Genomic DNA, 25,031 nt, shown 5'->3' with positions numbered 1-25,031 from the left:
GTTCCAAGTCAGTTTATTCACCGTGACATATTAATGCGCTGCTTTAATTGACGCACACATGCCGGGAGAGAAAGAGGAGATCGCCTGCACACAAACTTGTCAATGATGCCCGTGACTGTTATTAATAAAATAGCATAGAGTTACCAGATCGCTACATTATATTTGTCAGCAATGAGGCGGTAAACTCGCTATTTTTGAAGTAACTAAACACATGCTGATTGACGTAGGTAACGCACACGCATCTCTCTCGATAGAAAATTAACGGTAATAATTCATTCAAATAAACGTGATTTTACTCTGTCTGACATGTAGTGGATATAAGGTAGCGCTAACGAGCCGTAACCGACGAAAAACAATCGCCATTTTTACCCTTTCAGTCAAATATTTTTAGTTTTAACTTTACTATAACTTGTCAAATGACCGTGGATTCGCGGAAGCAACCAAAATGATCTTCGCTCCAGGCGGTTCTTAGCCTCCACGTCGTGCATTTAAAATCTTTGTTTTTTTCTGTGTTTACGTTAGTTGACCAATATAACCAATAACGTCAAGAAATGTGATTATGAAAGGAGTCGTTCACGGAGTTGTCATGTTTCATAGACTCTAGAAAGTGATGACCTGTAATGCGTTACCAGAAAGGTCAATGACTCATAGCTAGATTGCATTACTATTAAGCCAACTGCTGGATGGAGAAGAATGAGTCATTTGGTTACTTAGAAGGACATGAGAAAAGACTGCGTTGTGTGTGTGTGTGTGTGTGCGCGCGTGCGTGTGTGGGAGTTGTTTGAGTACAGCCTACAGACGGCTGCTTTTCAGGTATCGGACGAGCCTTCAAATGCTTTACCGCCAACACAAATAATATAAATAAATGTTAATTTTTATTTTTATTTATTTTATTTTGTTGTAAATAAAATAGATTTAAATAAAACACGGAAATAAATTGCACAAGAATATCATACTCTTCGTTTTGTTTTATAAGCCGTTGTTGTTATTGTGGTGACGAGGACCACAAAATATTACTATATTATATTATATTATAAATAATTATTATATCATAAATATAGTTGTTATATATTGTTCCTGATATATATATATATATATATATATATATATATATATATATATATATATATATATATATTGTTCTAAATAAAATAAAATTGTCTTTATAGAAAAAAAAATTGTGTTTTGAGCCGCTGTTATTATTGTGGCGCTCAGGTCACGTGATGCGAATGTGCGCACGTGTAAGTGACAGAGCCGCTCATGGAGAGAGAGAAGGGGAGGGAGGGGCGCGCTGTCACACCCGGAAGCGAGTTTACGAATCCTAGTATGGGAAAGATTAAGCTCTTTAATATTAATTAGCGTGCTTGATTGGACGCTTCAAAAGCAAAGCGAGTTCATATTAATGAGCTAGGCCTTGGCTATAGTAGGATGCGTAATTACGCCACCCGTACGGTGTTTTATCAGATACGAAGCGTAGGCTACTTACTCTTTGTTCACCAAGGATTGTAGGGACAGAAATTAGAGTATTGTCAGTAAAACTGTTGTCTTAATTATTTTTTACCAGCTGAAACTAGCATGTATTGGATATGGACGAGATAACACCGGAAATTCTTTACAATCCCTGCTGGTCTTTTATAGTGCCTTTGCCATATAGAGGTAAGTACACTAAGCCAAAACATGGCAATATATCTATTTTCGTAGTTCAAATTTTGGCTTAACTTTATGAACAGGCAATTCATATATATTTATCAGTTTACCGTGATGCATAGTATTATACACATTTAAAGCAATATGTGCTAAACTAATGAATTGGGCGCCCGACCATTTCACTGGTTTAATAATATTTAATTTCACTTGTATCGTTCATTTCTATTAAATATGTATTTTAGAGCGTTACGTATAAAGCTTTTGGCGCTCAAACTTTGTGTATTAAAATGAACGTGCATCAACAAATATATTTTATTGTGCACGTTTTATTAATGTAATCTATCTCGTATGAATTTAATATATATTTTTGTAGAATATATTTGCCATTTGCAATATATATATAGACTACACGTCGTTTTTCTACACGGGTCTAGACTTTGTTCTAAAGAAAATACAGCCCTATTCTTTCACTATCAGCTAAAAGTTTATTACATTGCATTTTTATATCGTTTCATAACACTACATTTTATCTGTCCATATGGCATTTTCAAATTATACAGAGTATGACTGGGCACATTTATAATGTTCGTTAGTTAAGAGATTTAACGGATGCTACTCTGTTTTTAGACGCTCATTAACCCGTGCCCTGGAAATAAACAGCCATGGAAAATAGTTAATGGTTGATTCCGTAATAAGCAACTAATAAAAGGTGCCGTATTTATGGTGTGCTGTGAAAGTTTAGCGAGGAGCTTCGTGATAACAGCGCCGCCAGGCAGGCATGAGCAGAGCCGATTCTGCAGAAAATGAGGATTGGACGTGAGCTACGTGCGCATCCAGGAGTAGACGACATGACATGGAGAGACTGGAAAACACGGACCTTATAAAAACGCACGGACGCGAGAGTATCTGTTCCCCGCAAGAGAGAGTCACCAATGGCCGCTGCGATGCTCACGCTGTGAATACAATGGGTCTGAACGCCACCACAGCAGAGGAGCTGCTGGCTGGACAAGCGTCTAGATCTGGACCCGGGATCACGCTTCTGAAGGAGTCCAAGAGCGGCTTGCCTTTGTATAACGGCGCGGGAGGGGTTTCCACATCACCTACAGCAGAAGAAAGTTACAGCGAGGTTCCTGCGCAGACGCAAAACGGGTGTTTACATCTAAATGGACTGGCGGAGACCCCCAATGGGGGCCTCGCGGCTAATGGAGACAGGACTTTGGACAGGCCTTTGAAGAAGCCTTGTGGAGACGTGCGGTTCAGACAACTCCAGCACCAGAGGAGGAAAGATGAGGAAAACAGAGACTTCGGGGCGTCGGGGTCCGGATCCGGGGGTTCTTCGGAAACGTCCCACGGACCGGACCCTGCTTATCCTCTGCTCGAATGCAAAAGGAGAAGGCTTGAATTGGACTCCAAAACAGACTTTAGTAAAAGCACACGGGCCGTTGCGCCCCTCGCAACCAATCACCAACTCAAAAACTCTACGCCCTCGTCGCCCGGTTGGGTCCATCACAATGGACACAACGTTGCAGCGAACCAGGCCGAGGTGCGCTCTGCTCCTCTTGCAGGTTGGTCTCCCGAGCACATGGCTCAGCAGTACATAGTTCCTTGCATGAAGTTTTACGGCATTTGCGTCAAAGATGACTTCCTGGGCGAGCGACTAGGCAGTAGGGTTCTGGAGGAAGTGGAGACTTTGAATCACAGCGGGAAGTTCAGAGGCGGCCAGTTGGTCAGCCAGAAAAACATCCCATCTAAGAACATCCGTGGAGACCAGATAGCTTGGGTCGAGGGCAATGAGCCGGGCTGCGAGAGCATCGGGAGCCTTATGGCTCACGTCGATGAGGCCATCATGCGCAGTGCGGCCAATGGCCAGCTGGGGAATTATGTCATAAACGGACGCACCAAGGTGAGTGGGGAAAAACTCGTGTTGTTTCAAAACTATGACTTCCTTTCTTCTGCTGAACATAAAAGATTTCTGAAAAGCAATGGAAATTGTTTGGTTACAAACATTCAGCATTTTCCAAAAATGCGCCTTGTAGCAGCATAAAGAAAGTCATGCAGATTTGAAATTATGGGATGACTATGTTTATTTTGGGATGGAATATTGTTTTTGTTACTTTGGAGCAGTATGCTAAGACTGGGGATAGCTGTCACACTTTTACTGCAGCAGACACTTCTCATGGTGGGATTGTTTTGTGAAAGTCAACATCTTTAAAGGAATAAAATAAATTAAATAATGCATACGGTACCATTTATTTACAAAGCAAATATGGTAAGTGGTCAGCAAACAGCATCTAAAACGGCTTGACCTCACGTGCACATTTGGGAAAAGCTGAAAACATCCTTGTTAAAGGGAAAGTTCACCCTGAATTTCTTCCAAACCTGTATGAAGTCCTTTCTTCTGCTGGACACAGAAGGATATATTTTGAAGAATGTTGGTAGCCATTGACACCCATTGCTTTTTTTCCATACTATGGAAGTCAGTGGTAGCAATTGTGGATACAAACATTCTTCAAAATGTCTTCTTTTCTGTTCAACAGAAAAAAAGAAAAGAAATGCATACCGGTTTGAAGAAACATGACAGTAAGTAAATTATAGAATTTAAATTTTTGAGCGAACTATCCGTCTAACGTCTAAAATCTTACTCCAATAGCGTGGTTTAATTGTTTTTACATCTGACATCTGGGGCAAATTGAAGATTTTGTCACTCATTGCAATATCGAAAACCAAATTTAGCAGTCATTTCGATGCGTTCCCCTCACTGAATTCACATCAGGATCAGGTTCTTGACTCTGTTGACCAACAGACAGCTGCTTGATCTCAAAATAACATCTGTGTGAGCTGTACTTTGTGCATCGCTACAAATATTAAAAACGTATAAGTTTTTTTCTTAAGAACGCTGTGTGACAGCTTTCCCCGGTCTCCCATTTATTCAATATCAGCAGATGCCGGTTAAGCCTTAGCTTGGAGGTCCAAACCAGCACATTGCAAAACTGCATTCAGGAAGTTGCGGTCGGGTGTATAGGACGAGAGATATTGACTGTCTGTGTTTCTCGCTGCTCCAATGATCTCAACTCCCAGCCTGAGAAATGCAGTCTTATCTGATTCCAGATCAGTGTTTCTCTGGCTTTGATGGCTCATCTGTCAATCTCTATCTCCAGCCCATATGCAAACAACATATTCTTGCTGCCGCTGAAGAGCTTTGCTTGCGTGTGCAGTGTGTGTGTGCGTGCTTGTATATACAGTATGCTCATTGTGCGCGTGAGACCGTATCAGAGCTTATCGGACGAACATCGCCAAAACAAACCCTGGATCTGAAAACGAGAATGACATTTTTTTTTGTCAGGTTGGAATATGAGAGCGACTGAGGCTCTCTGACGTCACGCGCCGTTGAGAAAGCAAGTCGCTCGGTTAGTGTGTGAGTGAACGTCACCGCATCGGCCCTGTCAGCGCGCCCCTATGACGCAGGTCCGGTTATTTGAGCTTGCCGGGTCAATCCAGTGTCCAGTGGTATGCGATCTTCATGCTGTGGCATTTTCCACATACAGATTAGGCAGAGAAACTCATGCATATTATAGTTAGTAATTTTGCTTAGTGCGAGTAAAGTGTTTTATGTGTATATGGTACACTTTATGGTCAAAAATGGATTTTGAAATGTTTTTGTTAATGCAAAATCTGTCACGCTCACCGGGCCTGAGTTTATTTAAGGCAAAATAGAGTAAAACGGTATTATTGAGCAACTGTATTACAGTTTAACTTGTTTGCGTATGTTTTAAAAAAGCAAAGGTGAATTTCCAGCATCATTACCGCAGCCTTCAGTCACGTATCTTTCAGAAATCATTCTAATATGCTGATTTGCTGCTCAAGGAACGCTTTTTATTAAAATCGTTACGTTGGAAACAGTTGCAGATTAGCATTTTTGGGAGAAACCATGATTTACGAAATGTTCGCATGTTAAAAAATAAATACAACCAAATGGTTTTTATCATGTTTACGCGCTGCTTCAAAACTTTTGTCATTCAAAAATTTGGATCAGGTTTGATTTTTCTGCATTTTTGTATCTGTAGCAAGCATTTTGATAAGGAAAGTGTAATGGATAAGAAAAAGGGCATATGAACATGATTGACCTGCAAGGCCCTTTAGTCCAAAAAAAAAAAGGCAGATAAAAAAAAAAAAATAATAAAATAAAATATATATATATAGACATATATATACATGCATACATTATGACAAAATTTGATTACTGTTGATTACTGACAGTCTTTGCATTTAATAATAAAAATTGTTTAATCTTGTATATTACTATCACTCTATTCTACTTGATACTGTTCAGTGCTTTGACACAAACTTTAGTGTTAAAGCGCTATAAAAAAAAAAAAAAAAAAAAAAAAATATATATATATATATATATATATATATATATATATATATATATATATATGTGTGTGTAAGTGAATGATTGATTGAATAACTGAGCACCAAATTCACATATGATCTCATGTGACACTGGCAACTGGAGTAATGATGCTGGAAATTCAACTTTACAGCAACAAATATGTTCTAAAAAATATTAAAAGTTATTTGAAATGAAAATATTTTACAATATTCTTGTTTTACTGTATTTTGAATGCAGAGTGAGCAGGATCATTTTTATTGCTGCGGTAGTGTTATGAATGCAAAGCCAGACTGCAGCTCAGGACCATGTGGGCATTCCTGTTGTAATCACAGCCCTTCCTTGCTGTTGCTGTTAGAAATCTGATCTGGATGACCTTTTTATGAATCTCAGGACAGTGTCAGCGTGTTCAGTGCAGCTCTTTCAGGCTCTTTTCTGCTTCCTCGTGAGCCTTCTGTTCAGTGGGTCAAATCAGTCAGGCTGCAGACGCTGTCCTCGCATCGGCCTTAATCTGCACTGAATACTTTTTAATCTGCAGTGAGGGGAGCACTGCATTAGACTCAAATGTTTTCCTTTTATTGCGGCTTTCACATCTGTTGCCGTTTGCCCGATGCCCAAAGGTTTGAGAAGAAGCCAGTGTTGATGTGCAACTTAACGCATGTTTATGCCTGGAGGAAAAATCTCATACCTCAGACCTTGAAACGGGAACACTAGCACAGCGGGGTTCACGTGCTTTTGCGAGTCATTGACAAAGACATCTGTCAAAAACGGCTTCATATTTTGTTGTCTTGCAACTTTTGATAATTGTTTATTTTGGTCGAAGATCTTTTTTTTTTCCAATGGCATGTTGTTCTGTGGCCATGATCTCTTTAAAAAAATTTAATACATATTTTCATGCAAAGGTTTGTGGAATTGACGGTGACATCCTAAAAAAAGTCTTGTTTAATTACTACTGAAGTCTGATTAATATGACTGATTAGTAAATTAAAATGGAAAGAAAGTACAGCCAGACCAATTAAATTAGTCTACCATTCAAACATTTTTAGTAATTTAATTTAGTAATATAATGAAATCTTGTGACAATTTATATATATATATATATATATATATATATATATATATAATGTCATTTGTTGTGATGCTAAGCTGAATTTTCAGCATTATTACTCCAATATGCAGATTTTTGTGAAAAACATATTTTTTTTTATAATTATTATATTAATAGAAAGTTTAGAAACTTTATTTAAAACAGAACAATTTTTGCCAACATTATAAATGTGTTCACTGTCACTGCTGATCATATTCATGCGTCCTTGCAGAATAAAATAAACAACTTCTAAAAATCTTACCGACCTCAAACTTGCAGTGTAAATAAAGTTATTTCTAGCATGTTATCCCTCATATTGTCCAATTCTGTCCTTCAAACAAGGATATAAAACTAAATATGTAAATACACAGTGCACATTTAGTACAAGTAATGTGTAAACTATAAATATTACATATAAAGCCCAAACACGTGCGATCTTTCAGCATTTCTGCTCAATAAGTTCACAGAACTTAAAGAATGAAAATTTTCAGATAATTTACTCACCCCCATGTTTATGCCTTTCTTTATTTAGTTGTAAAGAAATGAAGGTTTTTGAGGAAAACATTCCAGGATTGTTCTCCATATAGTGGACATCAGTAGGAGCCATTGGTTTTATATATATGGCACAAATACATTTTATTCCCACAGCCTCGAATACAGTCTTCATTCTAGCAGCTAATTCATTGTCTACATGTTTGTTGAAGTTTTGACATCAAAACCGGATAAAACCCATGCCATTTGAAAACATTCATGCAAAAGGCTGTTTATCAAGAGCTGATGCTTATCAGCGAGTCTCAATTTATTTGAATCGTCTACAGTTTTCATTATTAATTAGCTGTTGCCACCCTAATATTTAGATAATCTTATAGTGTGTTGATAGCACTGTTTATGTTATGTTGAACCCGTTAAAGCAAGGCTATGTAAATTGTCCTAGAGAGTGATAAAAACCACATCAAAAAGGTTGCGGCTTTTCCCATCGCATCAGAATGGCCCTGGTCTCACGTCTCTGCTCCTCCGGGGCCGCGTAACTCCCTCATTTTCTCTCCTGTGTGCTGATTGTCCTTGATCACCCCTCCCATTAGTTCTCTTTTTCCTCTCCGTCTCCTCTCCCGAGCCTTATCAGAACCCTTACTTTTTAGCCGGCCAAATATTTTTCACCGTTACCCTGGAAACAAGACACGGAGCACGTTGTATACTGCAGGAGAATGAGTGTGGGTGCCCGTGCCCAGCTTCCTTTCTCTCTAATCCAATACTTTCAGAAAAAGACCTTGGTTTCGTTCTCGTATGCATAGAAACCATTCAGTTTTGGGGAGACGTGGCAAGGGGGGGAAAGGATAAATAGGAGGGATCGGCGAGTACCAGCGCTGAGCTGCACCAGCCACGTGGAAGATTTCGTGCACCTCTTCCAGAGAGACGAAGCAGACAAACAAAACACCACCAGCATCGCTGTATTCACATTCATCTACTTAAGAGTTAACAGCATGAGGTCATGAGTCAGAAATTAATAGGAGCTTTAGGCGAAATTTAAAATTCAGCCAGACATTATTGCAAAATAAACTTCCGGGATGAGTAAAAAAAAACATCCTGGGAACTGCTCAGAGTGCCTTAAAACCATTCACAACACCCTGGCAGTGTGGTTGGGAGTATCGCATGAGCTAACCGTTCTCATTTTTAAAGAGATCGTTTACACAGAAATGAACTTCCAGTTGCACTTTGTTTTAAGGTCCAATTCTTGCTATTAAAGGAACGCTATTTTTGAAAATGGGTTCATTTTCCAACTCCCCCGGAGTTAAACCAATTGAGTTTTGCAGCGTTCAAATCCATTGAGACGATCTCTGGTTCCGGCGGAAGCAGTTTTAGCTGTAGCTTAACATAGATGATTGAATCTGATTAGACCGTTAGCACCACTCTCAAAAATGACCAAAGAGTTTTGATATTTTGTCCTGTTTAAATGTGCTGGGGGACTATTTTTTTAGACGCCTCGTGATATCATGGTATGGCAGCAGAGTTCATTGATTATTATGATTAGAAAATCGCAACTTTTCATTTTCTTTTCATCGGTCTAACATGATTTTAAATAGGACAAATACCAAAACTCTTTGGTCATTTTTGAGCGTCGTGGTCTAATCAGATTCAATAATTTACGGTAAGATACAGCTAAAAGTGAGTCAGCGATCGGTTGAATGAATCATCTGTCTTGAGGAAAGGAAAACTCAACTGTTTAACTCTAGGGGAGTTGGAAATTAGCTATTTTCAAAAATAGCGGCATCTTCCTTTAACAAATCATTAACCCAAGTAAACTCCTATTTTCCTGATTATTAATGTGCGTGATGCAGAATATGTTCTTTATTGATACAAATAAGCTAATATAGCATATAGTTGTAGAGTCGGTCCCTATTAGAGATTTTTTTGACTACTTCCAGACTCTTTTTGTTAAGATGCTTAGTCTTTGGCAGGGATAATTACAGTAGGTTATACAATAGTAGAAAGGTATGGAGAGGAAATCATGTAGCAGCTTCTTATCAGCACGTCTCCTCTGCAATGAGGCAGTTCAGTGGTACAGTGGAGCTGAACGAAAGAAGGTTTTGACCGGACAGTGTTTTCCAACCGTAACCCAGCGACATAGATGGAAATATTTAGTAAATTGTGGATTCCAGATTTTCTGGTTTCTAAAAATGGCATCAAAATTGGTTTCCATTTTGATTATGTAAGCATTACATAAAAGCAAGAACCGAATGGTCATAACCAGACAAATTCAACATTATGGTGTCAAAAAATCTGAATAAGACAAATGGCATGTGAATGCATTAATCAGAATTTGTGAAAAGTAAAGTTTAGTAGACGTAACTGCATGTTAAGGTTCTATAAAATGCAGAACTTTTTAGAGGTGACATCATGAAAATCAGATTTTTCCAGGTTTTAAGAGCTATAATCAGGTCCCCAGTGCATCTACCAACCAAGGAAACATTAAAAAAAAGAGTAACACGGTAACTTTGTTTTAGTAAGACTTGTGATGTTGCAAAGGGATCTCATTATAATATCACCGCTCCTCAATCTGTAAATTTCCACCTGCTGCGATACCATTTTGATTTCATAAGTGGCAACGGTCTACCAGTTCTCATTCCATGGCAAACGTTGCTAACTGTTCTGTCTTTGGGCGCACAGACGAGCACAGAACACTGTTTAGAGTCCTAGTCTTAAAGGAGACAAAGGAGCAGTGGATTGATTTATTTACTGTATATTTATGGTTAACTAAAATATATTTATTTGCCATTTAAATTCCTAAATACATTCTGCTGCATGTCTTGTATTTAAATACAATTGTAATTAGTTACATATATTCAGCGATGTTGCAATCGTAAAGTACTGTTGTTTTGTTTTGTTTTGTTTTGTTTTGTTTTATTTTGTTTTTGTTATTTTTTTTAATTGCAATAAATCGTGCACAATACAGCTAATAGAATGTGCTCCTTTTTACATAGTTAAACATTTGCTCTGTACTAACAATGATCATTTTGGATAACAGTAGATACAAAAAGCTATTAATTAAAGTCACACTATTCCGTGACGGTCAGGATAATTTGGTAAGTCATTCATCATTTTTTTTTTCATTTCTGTGAAACAATATAAGCAAGCTTCATGAGAGAGAGCCATAAACGATATATTATTTCATTTTAACTATTGAAGTGCGTTGGCGCAAATGGCAGAAAATGTATTGGGAATATGCTGATCACGTTTTACACAGGAATATTCCACTTTTTCTTTTTTCTTTTTTATTAACTTAAACCTGAATCTGATAGAGATGTGCATGTGAATGTAAATGTCCACTAGTTCAAAGTTAAACGACACTTTTCTTGTACTCTGAATTTGTTGTTGTAGTGTGTGTGTGTGTGTGTGTGTGTGTGTGTGTGTGTGTGTGTGTGTGTGTGTCCTTATCTAACCCTTATGTCCTACTTATCCTCGGTGCTCTCATCATCAGGTTTACACTCTTTTATCTCAGCACAGCATGTGCTCAATATCTACCTGATTACCGAGGCTTGAAAGGATCTTACATGATCAAAACAATATTGTTTTAAGGTACTGTTGCATGTTAACCATAAAACAGCCAAAGAATATCAAACAGCTCATTAATGACACCATCACAGCATTTTTATTTGAACGTCTGTTTTATGAATCATCTCCTCTTTAAACTTACTCTGACCCTCAAGTGGGCATCTCGCAATGTGGGTTTTGCATTACGTAAACCGTTTGACAAAAATGCATTGGATTCCCCAAAACTAAATACTTAAGTTTGAAACTTTTTTCTTGTTTAATTAGCTGTAAATATGAAAGTGATGCTGTGTTTCAGGGCCTTTCGCAGCGTGTGTGTGTGTGTGTGTGAGCGATTTGGAACCCGCTTTCATTTTTTGTTCTTTCTAATTGGATAATTGAGCACTTCTCTGCTCGGTTGCGCAGTATCTGTTCAGTTTGGGTGTCGTAGTTGGCTTCCCGTGAAAGCTTTCAGTCCGCCAGCGGAGGTCGTGTCCTCTGCTCTGTTATGAGAGAAGCCAAGAAAAAAATTGAGTCGCAGCAGCTCCAGACTGCTGTCTGTGGTCATCAGATTTAGAAACATATTTAGAAATGTGTAACCTGATGAGCAAGCAACACATTTGATAACCAAATGTAATTTGAACCATTTGGTAATATTATATATTTAAATACAGTAGTTAACATGGAAAACGTATTATTTTTGCTCCAAAATTTACTAATGCATAATTAAAATGAAAATTTGTGTCTTAATTTTAGCGACAGTCCCCGCATATTTGAATTCTGAAAATCACAATATGTAACTGAAGCAATAACAGCAATATGTGCCTATATCAACTTAATAAAAATGTGCCAGGGTTCACGTATCGAACCTGCGTTTTAGCCTGAACCTGTGCCACTCAGTGCATGTACTGAGTTAAAAAAAAGTGCACAGAGGTACATATTTTTTATGCCGTTTAGCCCATGTGACACACGTTACCGCTATGCTGTGCTCCAGTGATAAAGGTTGAGATAAGGGTTAGGGGAGTTTCTCTCCGGGGCTTGATAAAGCACTGACCATATCACAGAGCCGCAGCTAACAGAGCACCCTGATGACTCGCATTTCTGCCGAAACAGACCCCTTTAACATCTCTACCATCATCTCAGGAATGCCTCGTGAAGTTGTGCCAAAACTCAGCTCTACAGAAACCGAGCCATGTGCTGTTTGCGGTTTGCTGGCCAGTCAAATGAAGAGAGGAAGCGATTGGGGGTGGGGACCTGGAAATGGTGCGAGCCAAATTTGAACCGATGATGGCCGTTTGAGCACCACAGCTTAAGCATCAGAGCATTCAAACTAACTACTGCACCGTGATGCCTTCCAAAACACATGACCAAAATTCTAAACACAATTCAATTCTTTCAAAAAAAAAGTCCATTAGAAGTTATTACAATATGCTGATTTGCAGCTCACAAACCTTTTTTGTCTTTTTATTATAAAAAAATACTCCTGAACAGAAATGTAAATAAAAATAGTATATGAAAATTTTACAGCAACATTTTAAAATGAATGACAAAATGTTGATTGTTAATATTTTAAGAAGTTTTATGGGTGTGCACATCTTCAGATTATATTTAAATTCTAATTTTTGAATACTTTTACTGTAATAAGTATTGTATATATTGGTTTTATAACATTTGACAGCAAAGCAATTTTAAGACAGTTTACAGTGTAACAGTTTTTTTAAATTTATTAAAATACAAGTACTACTGCAATTCTTGTAAATGAAATTCATGCTCATTTAAGCTCTATTATCACCAAAATTCTAGAAAATTATTACGTTATTATAGTTTAATATTATTATAAGTTAAAAATTACCTTTTTTTTGTTTTGCCCAAAAATTAAAAGGATAAATTCCCCTAAATCTGTAACACAAAAGAAGATATTTAGAGTGTTTATTCCTCCATGTATTTATTCATTTTTTTAGATGTTATAATAAAAGTATTTCTCAAGGTTTTTACTTATTTTAGCCATCGACACAAAAACAGCAGTGTTAATCACTGACCCTGACAGAAATATTTATTTTAAGTTGTGTCAAGTGTCTCGTTATGAAAGAAGCTTGTGTATCTTATTACACCTGGCCTTGAGTGTTTGGCATGTCATTTACCACCCTGATGAGTTTAAGTTTTATGCCAGGAACTCGATGAGACACGGAGTCGTGGTCATAAACCCTCATAAACAGCACTGTGTGATGATGTGTGGTCACTCTGTGCAGACATACTGTACATACAGAACAGTTACTCTGAAGCATAAGAATGTGAAAGCTTCAACAAGTGCCACGGAAAAGCTTCATCATTTCCATTTGAATGTTTATGGACTTTTGCTTGTCAAATTTTGTGATAAACAGTGAATTCCATTCGCTTAAACCTCTCGGTTGCACCAGCTAGACATAAAAAAGCTAAGTGTAAGCCCCGTGCTGGACTTTGCAAAGCTCAACCTGTTGTACCAGACAAGATGTAGAATGGTACAGTTTCTTTTAATAATGTATTTTACTGCATTAATTACAAGCTGTGCATATTTTTTTTTTATTATTTCGATTACTGACGTAAGAGTGAGAGAGTCGCGATTCATTCGCTTATCCTGCCCAAAAGACCATAAACAATTCACATCTGCGGTAATAATAAACTAACAGACACAAATCCTAAAAACTAATAATGTCCGAGCAAATCATTAAACAAATTAGGTGTACGTCCAGCTGGTGCAACCGGCCAATGAAGCATCTAGTCAAACAGGACTTCGGTACCATATTGATACTTTTTGAAATTTGAATTCAGTCATTAATTACTCACTCTCATGTCGTTCCAAACGCAGAAGACCACTGTTCATCTTTTGAACTCTATTAGGATATTGTTGCTGTCAGACATGAAGGATACTAGGTCCAGAAACGTAGCAGAGACATCAATAAAAGAATCCATGTGACGTCAGCAATTCAACCATTATTGTACAAAGCTACAAAAATACTTTTCGTGCACAAAAAAACCCCAAAAATGATGACTTTATTCGACAATTTGTCTCCTCCCCTCCTGTTTTCTCTTCTACGAAAGTATTCTCGTAGCATTTGTGAAATTATGGTTAAATCGCTGATGTCACATAGATTATTGTTGTTTTTCTATATTTCTGGTCCTGGTCAGGGTCAGAAAGCTCTCAGATTTCATCAAAAATTTGCGTTCTGAAGATATACGGAGGTCTTATGTGTTTGGAACGACACAAGGGTGAGGAATTAAGGAGAGAATGACAATTTTTGGGTGAACTATCCCTTTAAATTTACTATGCTTAAACCTTATTACTTTAAATGTGAGTTGGTATTCCTGTAGCGTTTAGCAGTGTCACAAAATGTTTAACCTTGCATTTCTTTTACCCCCTCTCTTCTGTACGACCAGGCCATGGTTGCGTGTTACCCTGGAAACGGAACAGGATATGTGCGTCATGTGGACAATCCTAATGGCGACGGACGCTGCATAACCTGCATCTACTATCTGAACAAAAACTGGGACGCGAAGGTATGTGTTTACTCTTACTGTTAGCTGATCAGCCGGTCAGGAGGGGAGTCTCCTCTAATCAATTTCTGCTATTTGGATTTGATATGTTCATCCAGGTTCACGGAGGTTTATTGCAGATCTTCCCCGAGGGTCGTAATGTCGTAGCCAACATCGAGCCTGTGTTTGACCGCATGCTCATTTTCTGGTCAGATCGCCGGAACCCACATGAGGTGAAACCAGCCTTTGCCACTCGGTGAGGACGCACTGTTACACAGTCAATCACAAAGATAAATGCAATTCTAAAATACCACGCGTCGTTATTCAAGTACCATTTAGGCATTTTAAGTATTTTTAATACATTTAATACATATATTAAATATATGCATTCATTTTATGAATTAATTTATTTTTAAATGTACAGTTTTCATTTAAATTTAAGTCTATTTTAGTAACTTTGTAATGTGCTTGTATGTTTACTTCTTTGATTTTTAGTAGATTTACTTTATAATTTTTTTGTTTAGTTTTATTATTTTTTTGGTAAATTGCCATTTTTTTATTTATTTGTTTTACAATTTCAAAAAAGATTAAGAATGGGTTTAATTTTAGTTTAGTTTACTTCTGTTGTTATCATTAATTGAATTAATCCTATGAATTAAAATGACTATATTTAGGGTATTAAGTAAAAATGTCAGGGTGGTGCAACTGCCCATCTGTCTATTTATATTCATCTACATTTGAATATTTCTATTTAGTCAAATTTATTTTTCATTTTATGTTTTTCAGTTATATTTTTAGTAATTTTATTACTTGTTTTTTCAGTTAGTTTCCAGTTTTCATTTAATGTAATAAAAAAAAGTTATTAAAAGTTATAACAACACAATGACACCTCTTCTGTGTTTGCTATATTTTTATTTATTCATCAATTAAAATTTATATTTTGGGAGATTAAGTAAAACATTTCATGGTCTTTCAACCAATCTATATCAATCTATATTGTTTCTATTTAGTTTAATTTATTTTTATTTAAGTTTTAATTTTAGTTTTTTTATCTAACATTTAGACTTGATTAACAGTTGTTTTAGTCATCTCGTTTGCGATTATGATATTTTTAATGTATGATTTAAAAGCAATTGGTATTTATTTTGGAGAATCGAGTAATAATGTCAAAGTGGTACAACTATCCTTATATCATGAGGGGGAAAAAAGCTTTATTAAAAAAGCTTTATGAAATTCCTAATAATAAAAACTAAAGACGTAATCCTGTCAGATCCCAGTCATGTGGCGTGACCATATACAGAAACTTGTAGAAAAACCAGAAAACATAAAAAAGATATCATAAAGGGTGACTGTGTGATCAGGTATCTTAAAATATCAGATAATTTGACCTTTTTATGAAAGGAAACGTTATTTTAGGCTGCGAAATGTTATGTGGTAGAAACCACAGTCCTACAGTTCTCGCAGCCTCTCATCTCATGGACTGTGATCTATCCACACACACACACACACACGCACACACACACACGCACACACGTGCACTCATCTGACCTCGTCCACCGCCATTGTTCTCGCACCGCTACAAACACTACGGTTTAATTTGATCCTGCTCTTTAACAACAGCACCTGCAGCTGCTCTTCCTCAGGAAGTCGCTCTGCGTTGAAATGAGTTTGATGAAAGAAATTAAACACCGTATTTTTGGCTCATCCCTTCTTTGTAAAACAATCAAAAGAAGCGCTTGCCGTTCGCGTTTTGCATTGCGTTCTACATTTAGGATGAGGGTCGTGGTGTATCAGCCCCCATCTCAGCTGGGGGGCGAGGTGGGGCGCAGGAAGTACGTGCTTCCTGCTTGAAAGTGGCCGCCGCTTCAGTTTGTGCTCTCGTGCCGGTAGGAGAGAGCCAGGAATAAACAAACGAGACGCTTTACTAGCGTTAACCCTTTCTGTGCTTTATCCTAAGAATGATTCACATGACCCAGACTCCATATCACAGATTCCTAAACCTCTGCCTTGAGTTAAACAGATCAATACACGGCCATCAGACTGTCTGATTGACTGAGCGAATCTTTCTCTTCCCACAGCTACGCCATCACTGTTTGGTACTTTGATGCTAAAGAGCGGGCCGAAGCTAAGGAGAAGTATAGGCTGGGTGAGTTTCGTACCTCTTAAAATAAACTTGTGGCATAGGCTGTTTTCTCACTACATGTTTTCAGTTTGACTTAAGGTTAAGCATGTTTGACTGGTGGGAACACAAGACGTTTGTGCTAGTACAATGTGAAAAGCAGCCAGACCAACTTATTTTAAAATGTAAATATTTAAAAATTTTACCGTTTTTTTTTTTGCTGTATTTTAGATTAAATAAATGCAGGCTTGTGAGCAGAAGAGGATTCTTTAAATTAAAATTTTTTATTCAAAATCTTACTATTCAAACATTTAACTGGCAATATATATTTTTATTTTTTTAAGTAAAAATAAATATATTTATAATGCTGAAAGAGATTTCTATTTCGAAATAAATGCTGTTCTTTTGAACTTTCTATTCATGAGAGAAACCATAAAAAATGTATCACAGTAATTACTAATATTAGGCAGCTTTAACGTTGATTAAAAACCAAAAAAGTTTGTACAAGTGGCAAAAAAATTCAGCTTTGCCATCACAGGACAGAAAATGTTAAATATTTAAAAAATATTATTTAATCAAGTTATTTTAATTTGTGACAATATTAAATAATACATGCATGGATTCTTTCAAAAACATTAAAATGGTAATAGTGTGTGAAAAAATATAAATAAGTATGCAGTTTTGAATTTTTTTATATGCTAGATAACCTATTTTTAATTATCTAGTAAAATGATTTCCTTTTTTTTGTGTAGCTTGATGAACTCAAAGCAAAAAATATGATTATTCATAACAAATAGAAGATGTTTCTGTGGAAAGCTGACTGAATGAGCCACAATTAAAGCTGTAAAAATTTAAATTAATAAAAAATAAATAAAATCTTCACTAATGCTGTAAATGTTAAAACGTAAAATTTTAAAATTTTAATTTTTACAGTAATTTACGCATTTAAATAGTTACAAGTTATAAAACTCCCTAAAATGTAACTACATTTTTATGCCAATTTGTTTATAAAACCATAAACATACAAAGTCATTAAACTTCTTTTCTTTAAATAATTATTAGTGCTATTGCATAAAAAATAGCATTCATGATTGACAAATATGCATCTTGTAAAAATATACATTTTCCTGCTGTGCATCATTCAATATCTTTTCTTTCTTTGTCTTTTAACAGCGACAGGACAGAAAGGAGTTAAAGTGCCCGTCACACAAAGCAGCAAGACCTGAATGTCAGTCGTTGGAGTGAACACTCAAGTGCGTCCTGTTTATGTGTGTGGCAGCCTGCGCCGCCGCGTGATTGGCTGTTTTCAAGAGGAGATACGAGAAACCCAACGACCGTGGCTCTTTCTGTGGCCTCAACCATCCAACAAGAAGTTTGATTTGATTGGGTGCAGGACGCGGGACTGTCTGTAAATGAACACCACGAACAAACTTGACGGTCGCGGCTCAGAAAGGATGGCCCGGGATTGGCCGATTTTTTTTCCCGTGGAAAGTCAACGGCGGAAACATCGCAAACGGACTTGAGTTGCTTTAGTATTTTGAGTAATTATCGTATTTAATAAGAATTACAATCTCTAAACTCAACCCTGGCTTTTCACAACACTACACCTGTGTGTAAGTGGGTAGATGAGATTTTCCAGTGGCCTTTGTCATATCATGTTCAGCCCCACGAATGTGTAACAGCTTAACACCGAGATCTTACGCCAACGCTCAACTAAATCGCCAAAACTGACATAAAATAACCAACCGGGAATGCTTTGGTGGACACAGTCCCTTACGATCGAGCCTGAGCCCTAGGAAACATTCGGGAGGAATTCGTTCAGAATAAACAGCGCCCTCTGATGCCGTTTTCACGCTGTGCTTTGTTTTCGCGCAAATCCGGTTGCGCCACAAAAAATTTCGCAATAAGCATTTTTGCTTTGCAGCGGTTTCCTAGTTTGTAGGGCCGTTCGTTTAGGACGTTTTTTTAAGCATTGTCCTTGCCGTTTTTAAGACGCATTCGGACGTTTTTGTATTGCTTTGCTGGCTTTGTACGCTGGGATGCGACATTAAATGAAATTTTTGCAGATGAAAAAAAAAGTTAACCGATAACCGATAAATGGATATAAATATTCTATGCTATTTTGTAATAGTGATTTCAAAATGAAACCCTAAAAAGTAAATGTAGTCATTTTAAACGCTAAAGGGAAAGTTTAGGTGTTACAACATTCATAATGTACAGTATTAAAAAAAAAAAAAAAAGATTTTAACAGTTTAACACGTTTAACAGTGAAATTAGTAGTATTTTTACAAAAGTTTAAGTGTTTAAGAAAATTAAATATAAAAATGCAGAAAATGAGCTGCGCGAATAAATATCCAGTGTTTATTAATAACAAAAAATGCTGTCAGATTCCTAATATGGATCCGATATATCGTATATCCCTAACAGTAATCGAGGGCCTAAATTAGGGATTTATATATTTGAATTGCGTATAAAATTTCTATTTATTTGGATTAAAATTGTATCCTAATTTGGGATGCATATTTGTCAGTCATGCATAAAAGAATCATACTTTTTTTTGTAATAGCACTAATAAACTGACTGTTTTAAAGACATAATAACCAGGTATATATATATATATATATATATATATTTATCATCAGTAAATCCAATTTCTTTCAGTTTCATACTTTTGAACTAAATGAATCATTGCTTGTTCCGAAACAAGCCATGCTTTAACCTTATTAACCATACATTTTAACTGAATAAATGTAATGGGTTTAGCAATAAACAGGTTAATTATTTTAGCAATTAATGCATTTTAATAATATACGTATTTAAATGAAATCAAATATTGATTGCAAATAGTTATTGATATTGAATGGTTTCTCATCATCCTCATCCTCATTATGTTTATGCATAACTGACACATATGCATCACATTTATTAGTTTACGTTAAAAGGCTATAAATTGAAATTTGAATGCACTTAAAATACATAAATCTTACATTTATTTTTCGCAGCATCTCTTCACCTCGGCAGTCCATTCTCTTCTGAATCACGACAAAATGCTTCATATCTGGAAATAAACCTGATTTTAATGACCTGCATCATCATCTGATGAAATTCAGCCTTTCAAATTTCAAAATTCAGCCTGGCTGAATCACACGCTGACCTGTTAATGTCCGACCAATTCATGTAGAGCCTGAATAAACTGGATTCTCCGCACAGCGCGCCCTTATGATTTCATAATAATTCAGAATTTGCAATATGCAGAATGTATGTGCTGCAACGAAATGTCAAGAAAAAGGTGTCTGCGACCTTTTTAAATACTGCTGAATGCTATCTTGGCCTTAAAGGGTCTTTCTAAAGAGATGCACTTACCTGAGAGCTGACAATCTCCTTCCTGCCTCAGAGAGGCGCTGTGCAGCAAAAGAGATCGTTACGGGGCTCAACGTACAGGTGACCTGGAAAACGCCCGACAGCCTCATTCTATCAGGTGTCCGCGCATGCACTACCCCAGTGCCTACATCTCCCAGAGGGCATTGCAAATTCATCAGGTGCTCACGCCGCCTTCAAGTGCTATCGGAATTATCGTAAATAAAAGCTTCCTAGACGGAAATTGGACATGAACGACCTTAGAGAGGCCTTATATGGCAAACTTCCGACTAGGAAACTCGTATTTATGATCATTTGCGATCATTTGAATGCAGCGTTATAAGAAGCTGTGTTCAGAATACTAGCATACCGCACAGTATACACTCTCCACTGCAAAGCTAAATTGTCAAATTAACTCGGTTTCGTAGACGGGGCTTAGCCTAAGACGGGATTAGGCCGTAGTTCAATTAGGACATTTAAAGGAATAGTTTACCCGAAAATAAAAATGATGTCATATTTAGTAGTTCCAAGCTTGAGCTGAAATAAAGTCTGTAACCACGCTGTTTTGGGTCACCATTGACTTCTATAGTAAGAAAAAAATACTATTAAAGTCAATGGTGACTGAAAAACTTTTTTTTCGAAATATCTTCCTTTGTGTCCAGCATTACAAAGAAATTCGTACAGGTTCGGAACAACTCCAGAGTGAGTAAATGACGACGTTGTCGTCAAAACAAAACAAAGGCCAGTGACGTGTTTTAAGATCAATCAGTGCATGTTTCAGCTCAGATTTACATTTAGCCCAGGACTAGGCTTAAGCCTTGTCTGTGAAAACGGGGTATGTCTTCGGTTAAACGTGTATGAAATGCGAATAAAAATAACATTTGTGAAATAGCGTCACAGAAGGTCAGGCACAATGCATTGCGGGTCTATGCGGCGGTCGTATGCTGCAGATTTAGGCAAATGTAGGTCATCGGGCATTGGCACAGTCGGGGAGACGTAAGTGTGCTATTCTGAACATAGTCGCAATCTGAGGACCTGAGATTTCATGCAAACACGAAACGCCACAGAACGGATTTCCCAGCGAACTTTGACCCAGTGTAGTATTGAGCTGTTCTGTGCCGAGCGCCACAGACGAACGAGAGAAGTGAAACAGTAAAGCACTTTATCATAGAATGTGTGACGTTTGAAAGAAATGCTTTGTGCCGTGTAACAGTATGAAACTTAAATCAACTGAGAACAAAAACATGTTTGCTCAACCTTTCTGAGTTTTGCAGTATTTAATTAAAAGGTGTCAGATTTTGTACAGCTGACCGCTGTGGTGTTTTCCTTTCAGCTTTGATTGAACTATATTCGGGTCGTTGTTCTACTTGATAGTAACTCTTGGTTTCCTTTTAAATAGTAATAATTTATTTGTGAAATAATAGTTTTACGTTAAAACAGTATTTGTAAGTCAAATTTGTAGATTTAGTTTGCTGTTATCCGTTATTATAACAATAATCTTTGCGATTAAAACAATTTATGCTGATTAAAATAAAGCAAAAGATGGAACATAAAAACTCAGAATTAACTCAGACAAATTACGTTCACCTCAAATATTAATTAGCATTTTTTGTATTAAAATTTACTTTTTTTTTATTTGCCCATTAGTCATTAAGAAATACTTACTCATTTAAAACACAATAAAATGTAATATACTCGCTTTATTTTTTTTACATATTTTAATATGTACAAGTCAGAATAAGCAGACTTTTTACATTAATTATTGTGTTACACTGAATAACAATGTAACATTATTTCAACCAAATTTGATCATTTTATTCTCCAAAAACTTTTTTTTTTTGTAAATTTCTTTTGATACGGACATCTTGACTTTTTTTGACCCATGTATATATACATACAGTGTGTATATATATATATTATAAAAACATAGTTTTCATTACACAAAAATGTAATTCAAATCTGTATCTTGTTGATTATAACCAGTAGCAAGTAATTGTTACTGGGACAGATTACTGACAATTCATTTGCGTCTGTATGCAAATATGCGAAAAATAAATCAACATATCAGTCTCAGGACAAACATGTGACCCACTAGTGCTTGATCTTTACTCTAGCATACCGGCCTGATGACGCGGAGCAGCGATCCAAGTTGATAAGCGGTGGTATTTTCAGAGAGGAAGCTGGTTCTAGATCAGCAGCAGGAGAGATATTAGTAATGGAATGTGTCGACAAACAGGAAGTGTTTTTTCTTATCCGCCCGCCGCTCTGATTGAGTGCAAGCTCCTGCTCATTCATCATCTCCACTGTTTGTGAATGCGGCCTTTGCTCTCGGATCTGTCTCAGATTGCTGTAGTTGTTTGTTGCTCTCAGACCGACCTCCAGCTAAACCAGGCTGAGCTGGGTTAACGTGTTCGGAGAGATAGATGCGACACAACCACAGGGGCACAATTGTATTTGCCTCCGGGTTAACAAAAACTGCCTATTATATAAAACTGTTTTAATATCCGTAACTTTCATATTTGTTAAATTCTTTTCAAATTAGAATTATTTTACATTCAGTTGTTTTCCATACAAAATAATAATACTACATCAATTTGTTGCAAACATCATGTTTTGTTATTAGTTATTATACATGAATGAGTGGAATACAATTAAATGTATACACTTTTAAATGTGTGAGTGTGTTGTGTGTGTGTGTGTGTGTGTGTGTGTGTGTGTGTGTGAGAGAGTAAAATAAATAATAATGGATAATATTAATAATTCTAAAACGTTTTATTATTGTTTAAAATTTACTGCAGAAGTAGTACTAGTAGTAACAACAATTTAAAAAAAATATGAAAATATGTATTTATATTTATTTAAGAAAACTATTTAAAGAAATAGTAAAACAGCACAACTTAAAATAAATAGTAATAATAACAACAACAATAATGCATGTATATATTTAAGAACAATACGATGTATTCATGTATATACAAAATATGTTTTTAAAATAAATTATATATATATATATATATATATATAAACACACACACACACATATATATACATATATAATATGTATATGTGCAAATCTGTCTATATATATATATATATATATATATATATATATATATATATATATATATATAAAATAAATAATTAGTTTTTCTCTCTTATCCTACTGCCCAGTCCAATAAAAACACTTAACTATAAATAAATAAATAAGTGTATGTTGTGAAAAACCCTCAAATGAATACAATTCAAAGTTTGAAGTCAATTTCCATAGAACTGAACATGAATCTGATTTATGCAGTAGACTGTATCCATGACTTAATGAGCATTAAACTGGCAGGCGTGATTAAACATGCCTCGACTAGAACAGTCTGCACGAGAAACAGCACCGTAGCGTGACAATCAGAGTTCAGTCGCTCTTTATATCAAAGGCAGTCTTTTGGCAAACGCACGTACATAAAGCGCCCCGTCTTTCCTGCGACCCCCTCCTTCCTCTCCATGCTCCTCACGCTATACGACCATCAGGTTGTTCAGGCGTGGTGACCCACAATCCCAGAGGATCACGTTTAAGACAAAAGGCCTCTGCAGTGAGAGAGAGGCAGGCCGGAAGAGGCCGCTCAGACACACACATACATACACACACTATAAACAACACCAGCACATACTGGGAATGACTTTCTTACGTTAACCTCGGGTTGTGTACAGTACAGGGCCCTTGGAAGGTATTTTGACATTTAAAAAGTAGTTTTTAACAATCTTAAAGTGGTCAAACAGGTTTCTGGATTAGTTAACAAGCCAATAGCCGTCTAAGACCAGCTACAGTGCTCAGAAATACAGATACAATCTGCACTTTCTAGTAGAGATTTAGTGTTTCCGGTTAATAATATAAAACTATTTATCTATACCTATTTTTGTGGTTTTATGTTGTGCTTTAAAAGTGAGCTTGTGTTGTCTTTAATATAACTAAATGTCATCGGCTTGATACTCCGTTATATATAAGTGATTAGCTGTAGGCTCTAAATATGCATCATTTAAAAAAAAAAAAGGTATTAAATTAACAAAGCATTCTTTCAATGCAATTTCTAAAAAAAAAAAAAAAAAAAAAAAAAAAAAAGCAAGTTATATTTAAATAACATTTAGATTATTTTATTTTATATTTCTTAGTTTATTTTATTTATTTATTTTTATGTATTTAAATCTATGAAAGTTACTTTAGAATTGTGTTGCAATTAATGATAATTTATGGTTAAGATCAAAACTAATTTTCACCACAACAAAACATGCTTTGGTATATCATAAATATTGAAATATTGTCTACATTATGAAATACTATATTATTATGATAACAGAAACGTCACGACTATGACATTTTTACATAATAAGTCAAAATTATGAGAAATAAATGATAAAAGGACTGACTTGTACGCTACAATTTTTTGTTATGTTTTGGCTCCACCTTATGGACAATACTGTCTACTGCATCATTCTATGATTTTACTTAAAAATCGTTTATTTTTTATATATATATATATATATATATATATATATATATATATATATATATATATATATATATATATATATATATAAAAATTTAATTAAAATACAGTATCTGATAAAAATAACTACTTGTACCAGTGATATTTAATACAAACGTATTATGCAAGCTCACTTATTTATATCTGATATTAATTTTAGCTGCTGCTTTTGTGGCGGTTGACGTGAAACTGTGGTACATTTGTTTTAGCGTTGCCCTGAAAAAAAATCGATATTATGTGAAATATATAACTGCGCTCGATATAGATAGCGTTCATCGCGCGAGGAAGTAAAGATAGATGGCGCCACTGAAGTCCACGCGCACTCCAGCGAGCGCGCGGCGGCGTCTTTACACGCGCTCACCG

General features: G+C 36.1%; 1 protein-coding gene across 3 annotated transcripts; it reads left to right on the top strand.

Moving 5' to 3' along the window:
* Nucleotides 1-1,444: 1,444 nt before the first annotated feature.
* Nucleotides 1,445-21,441, top strand: egln2 (egl-9 family hypoxia-inducible factor 2). 3 transcript variants are annotated; one of them, XM_043258676.1, is made up of 6 exons: nucleotides 1,445-1,656; nucleotides 2,390-3,550; nucleotides 14,565-14,684; nucleotides 14,780-14,916; nucleotides 16,739-16,806; nucleotides 17,953-21,441. In XM_043258676.1, the coding sequence occupies exons 2-6, from the start codon at nucleotides 2,501-2,503 to the stop codon at nucleotides 18,003-18,005; spliced, it is 1,428 nt and encodes a 475-aa protein (XP_043114611.1). In that variant the 5' UTR covers nucleotides 1,445-1,656; nucleotides 2,390-2,500; the 3' UTR covers nucleotides 18,006-21,441. The 3 variants fall into 3 exon arrangements, with proteins under 3 accessions (XP_043114611.1, XP_043114610.1, XP_043114609.1); XM_043258675.1 differs by having other exon boundaries at nucleotides 2,385-3,550; XM_043258674.1 differs by having other exon boundaries at nucleotides 2,275-3,550.
* Nucleotides 21,442-25,031: the final 3,590 nt, after the last annotated feature.

The sequence above is a fragment of the Puntigrus tetrazona genome, chromosome 15 (genome assembly GCF_018831695.1).
Source record: "Puntigrus tetrazona isolate hp1 chromosome 15, ASM1883169v1, whole genome shotgun sequence".
Classification (NCBI taxonomy): domain Eukaryota; kingdom Metazoa; phylum Chordata; class Actinopteri; order Cypriniformes; family Cyprinidae; genus Puntigrus; species Puntigrus tetrazona.
Note: the sequence above shows the minus strand (reverse complement) of the source record. Positions and strands in the feature narration are given on the sequence as shown.

Coding starts and splice junctions, on each gene's coding strand:
- egln2 (XM_043258676.1), top strand. CDS start 2,501: ATGGAGAGACTGGAAAACACGGACCTTATAAAAACGCACGGACGCGAG. Junction 3,551..14,564: donor TCATAAACGGACGCACCAAG/GTGAGTGGGGAA, acceptor CTGTACGACCAG/GCCATGGTTGCGTGTTACCC. Junction 14,917..16,738: donor AAACCAGCCTTTGCCACTCG/GTGAGGACGCAC, acceptor CTCTTCCCACAG/CTACGCCATCACTGTTTGGT.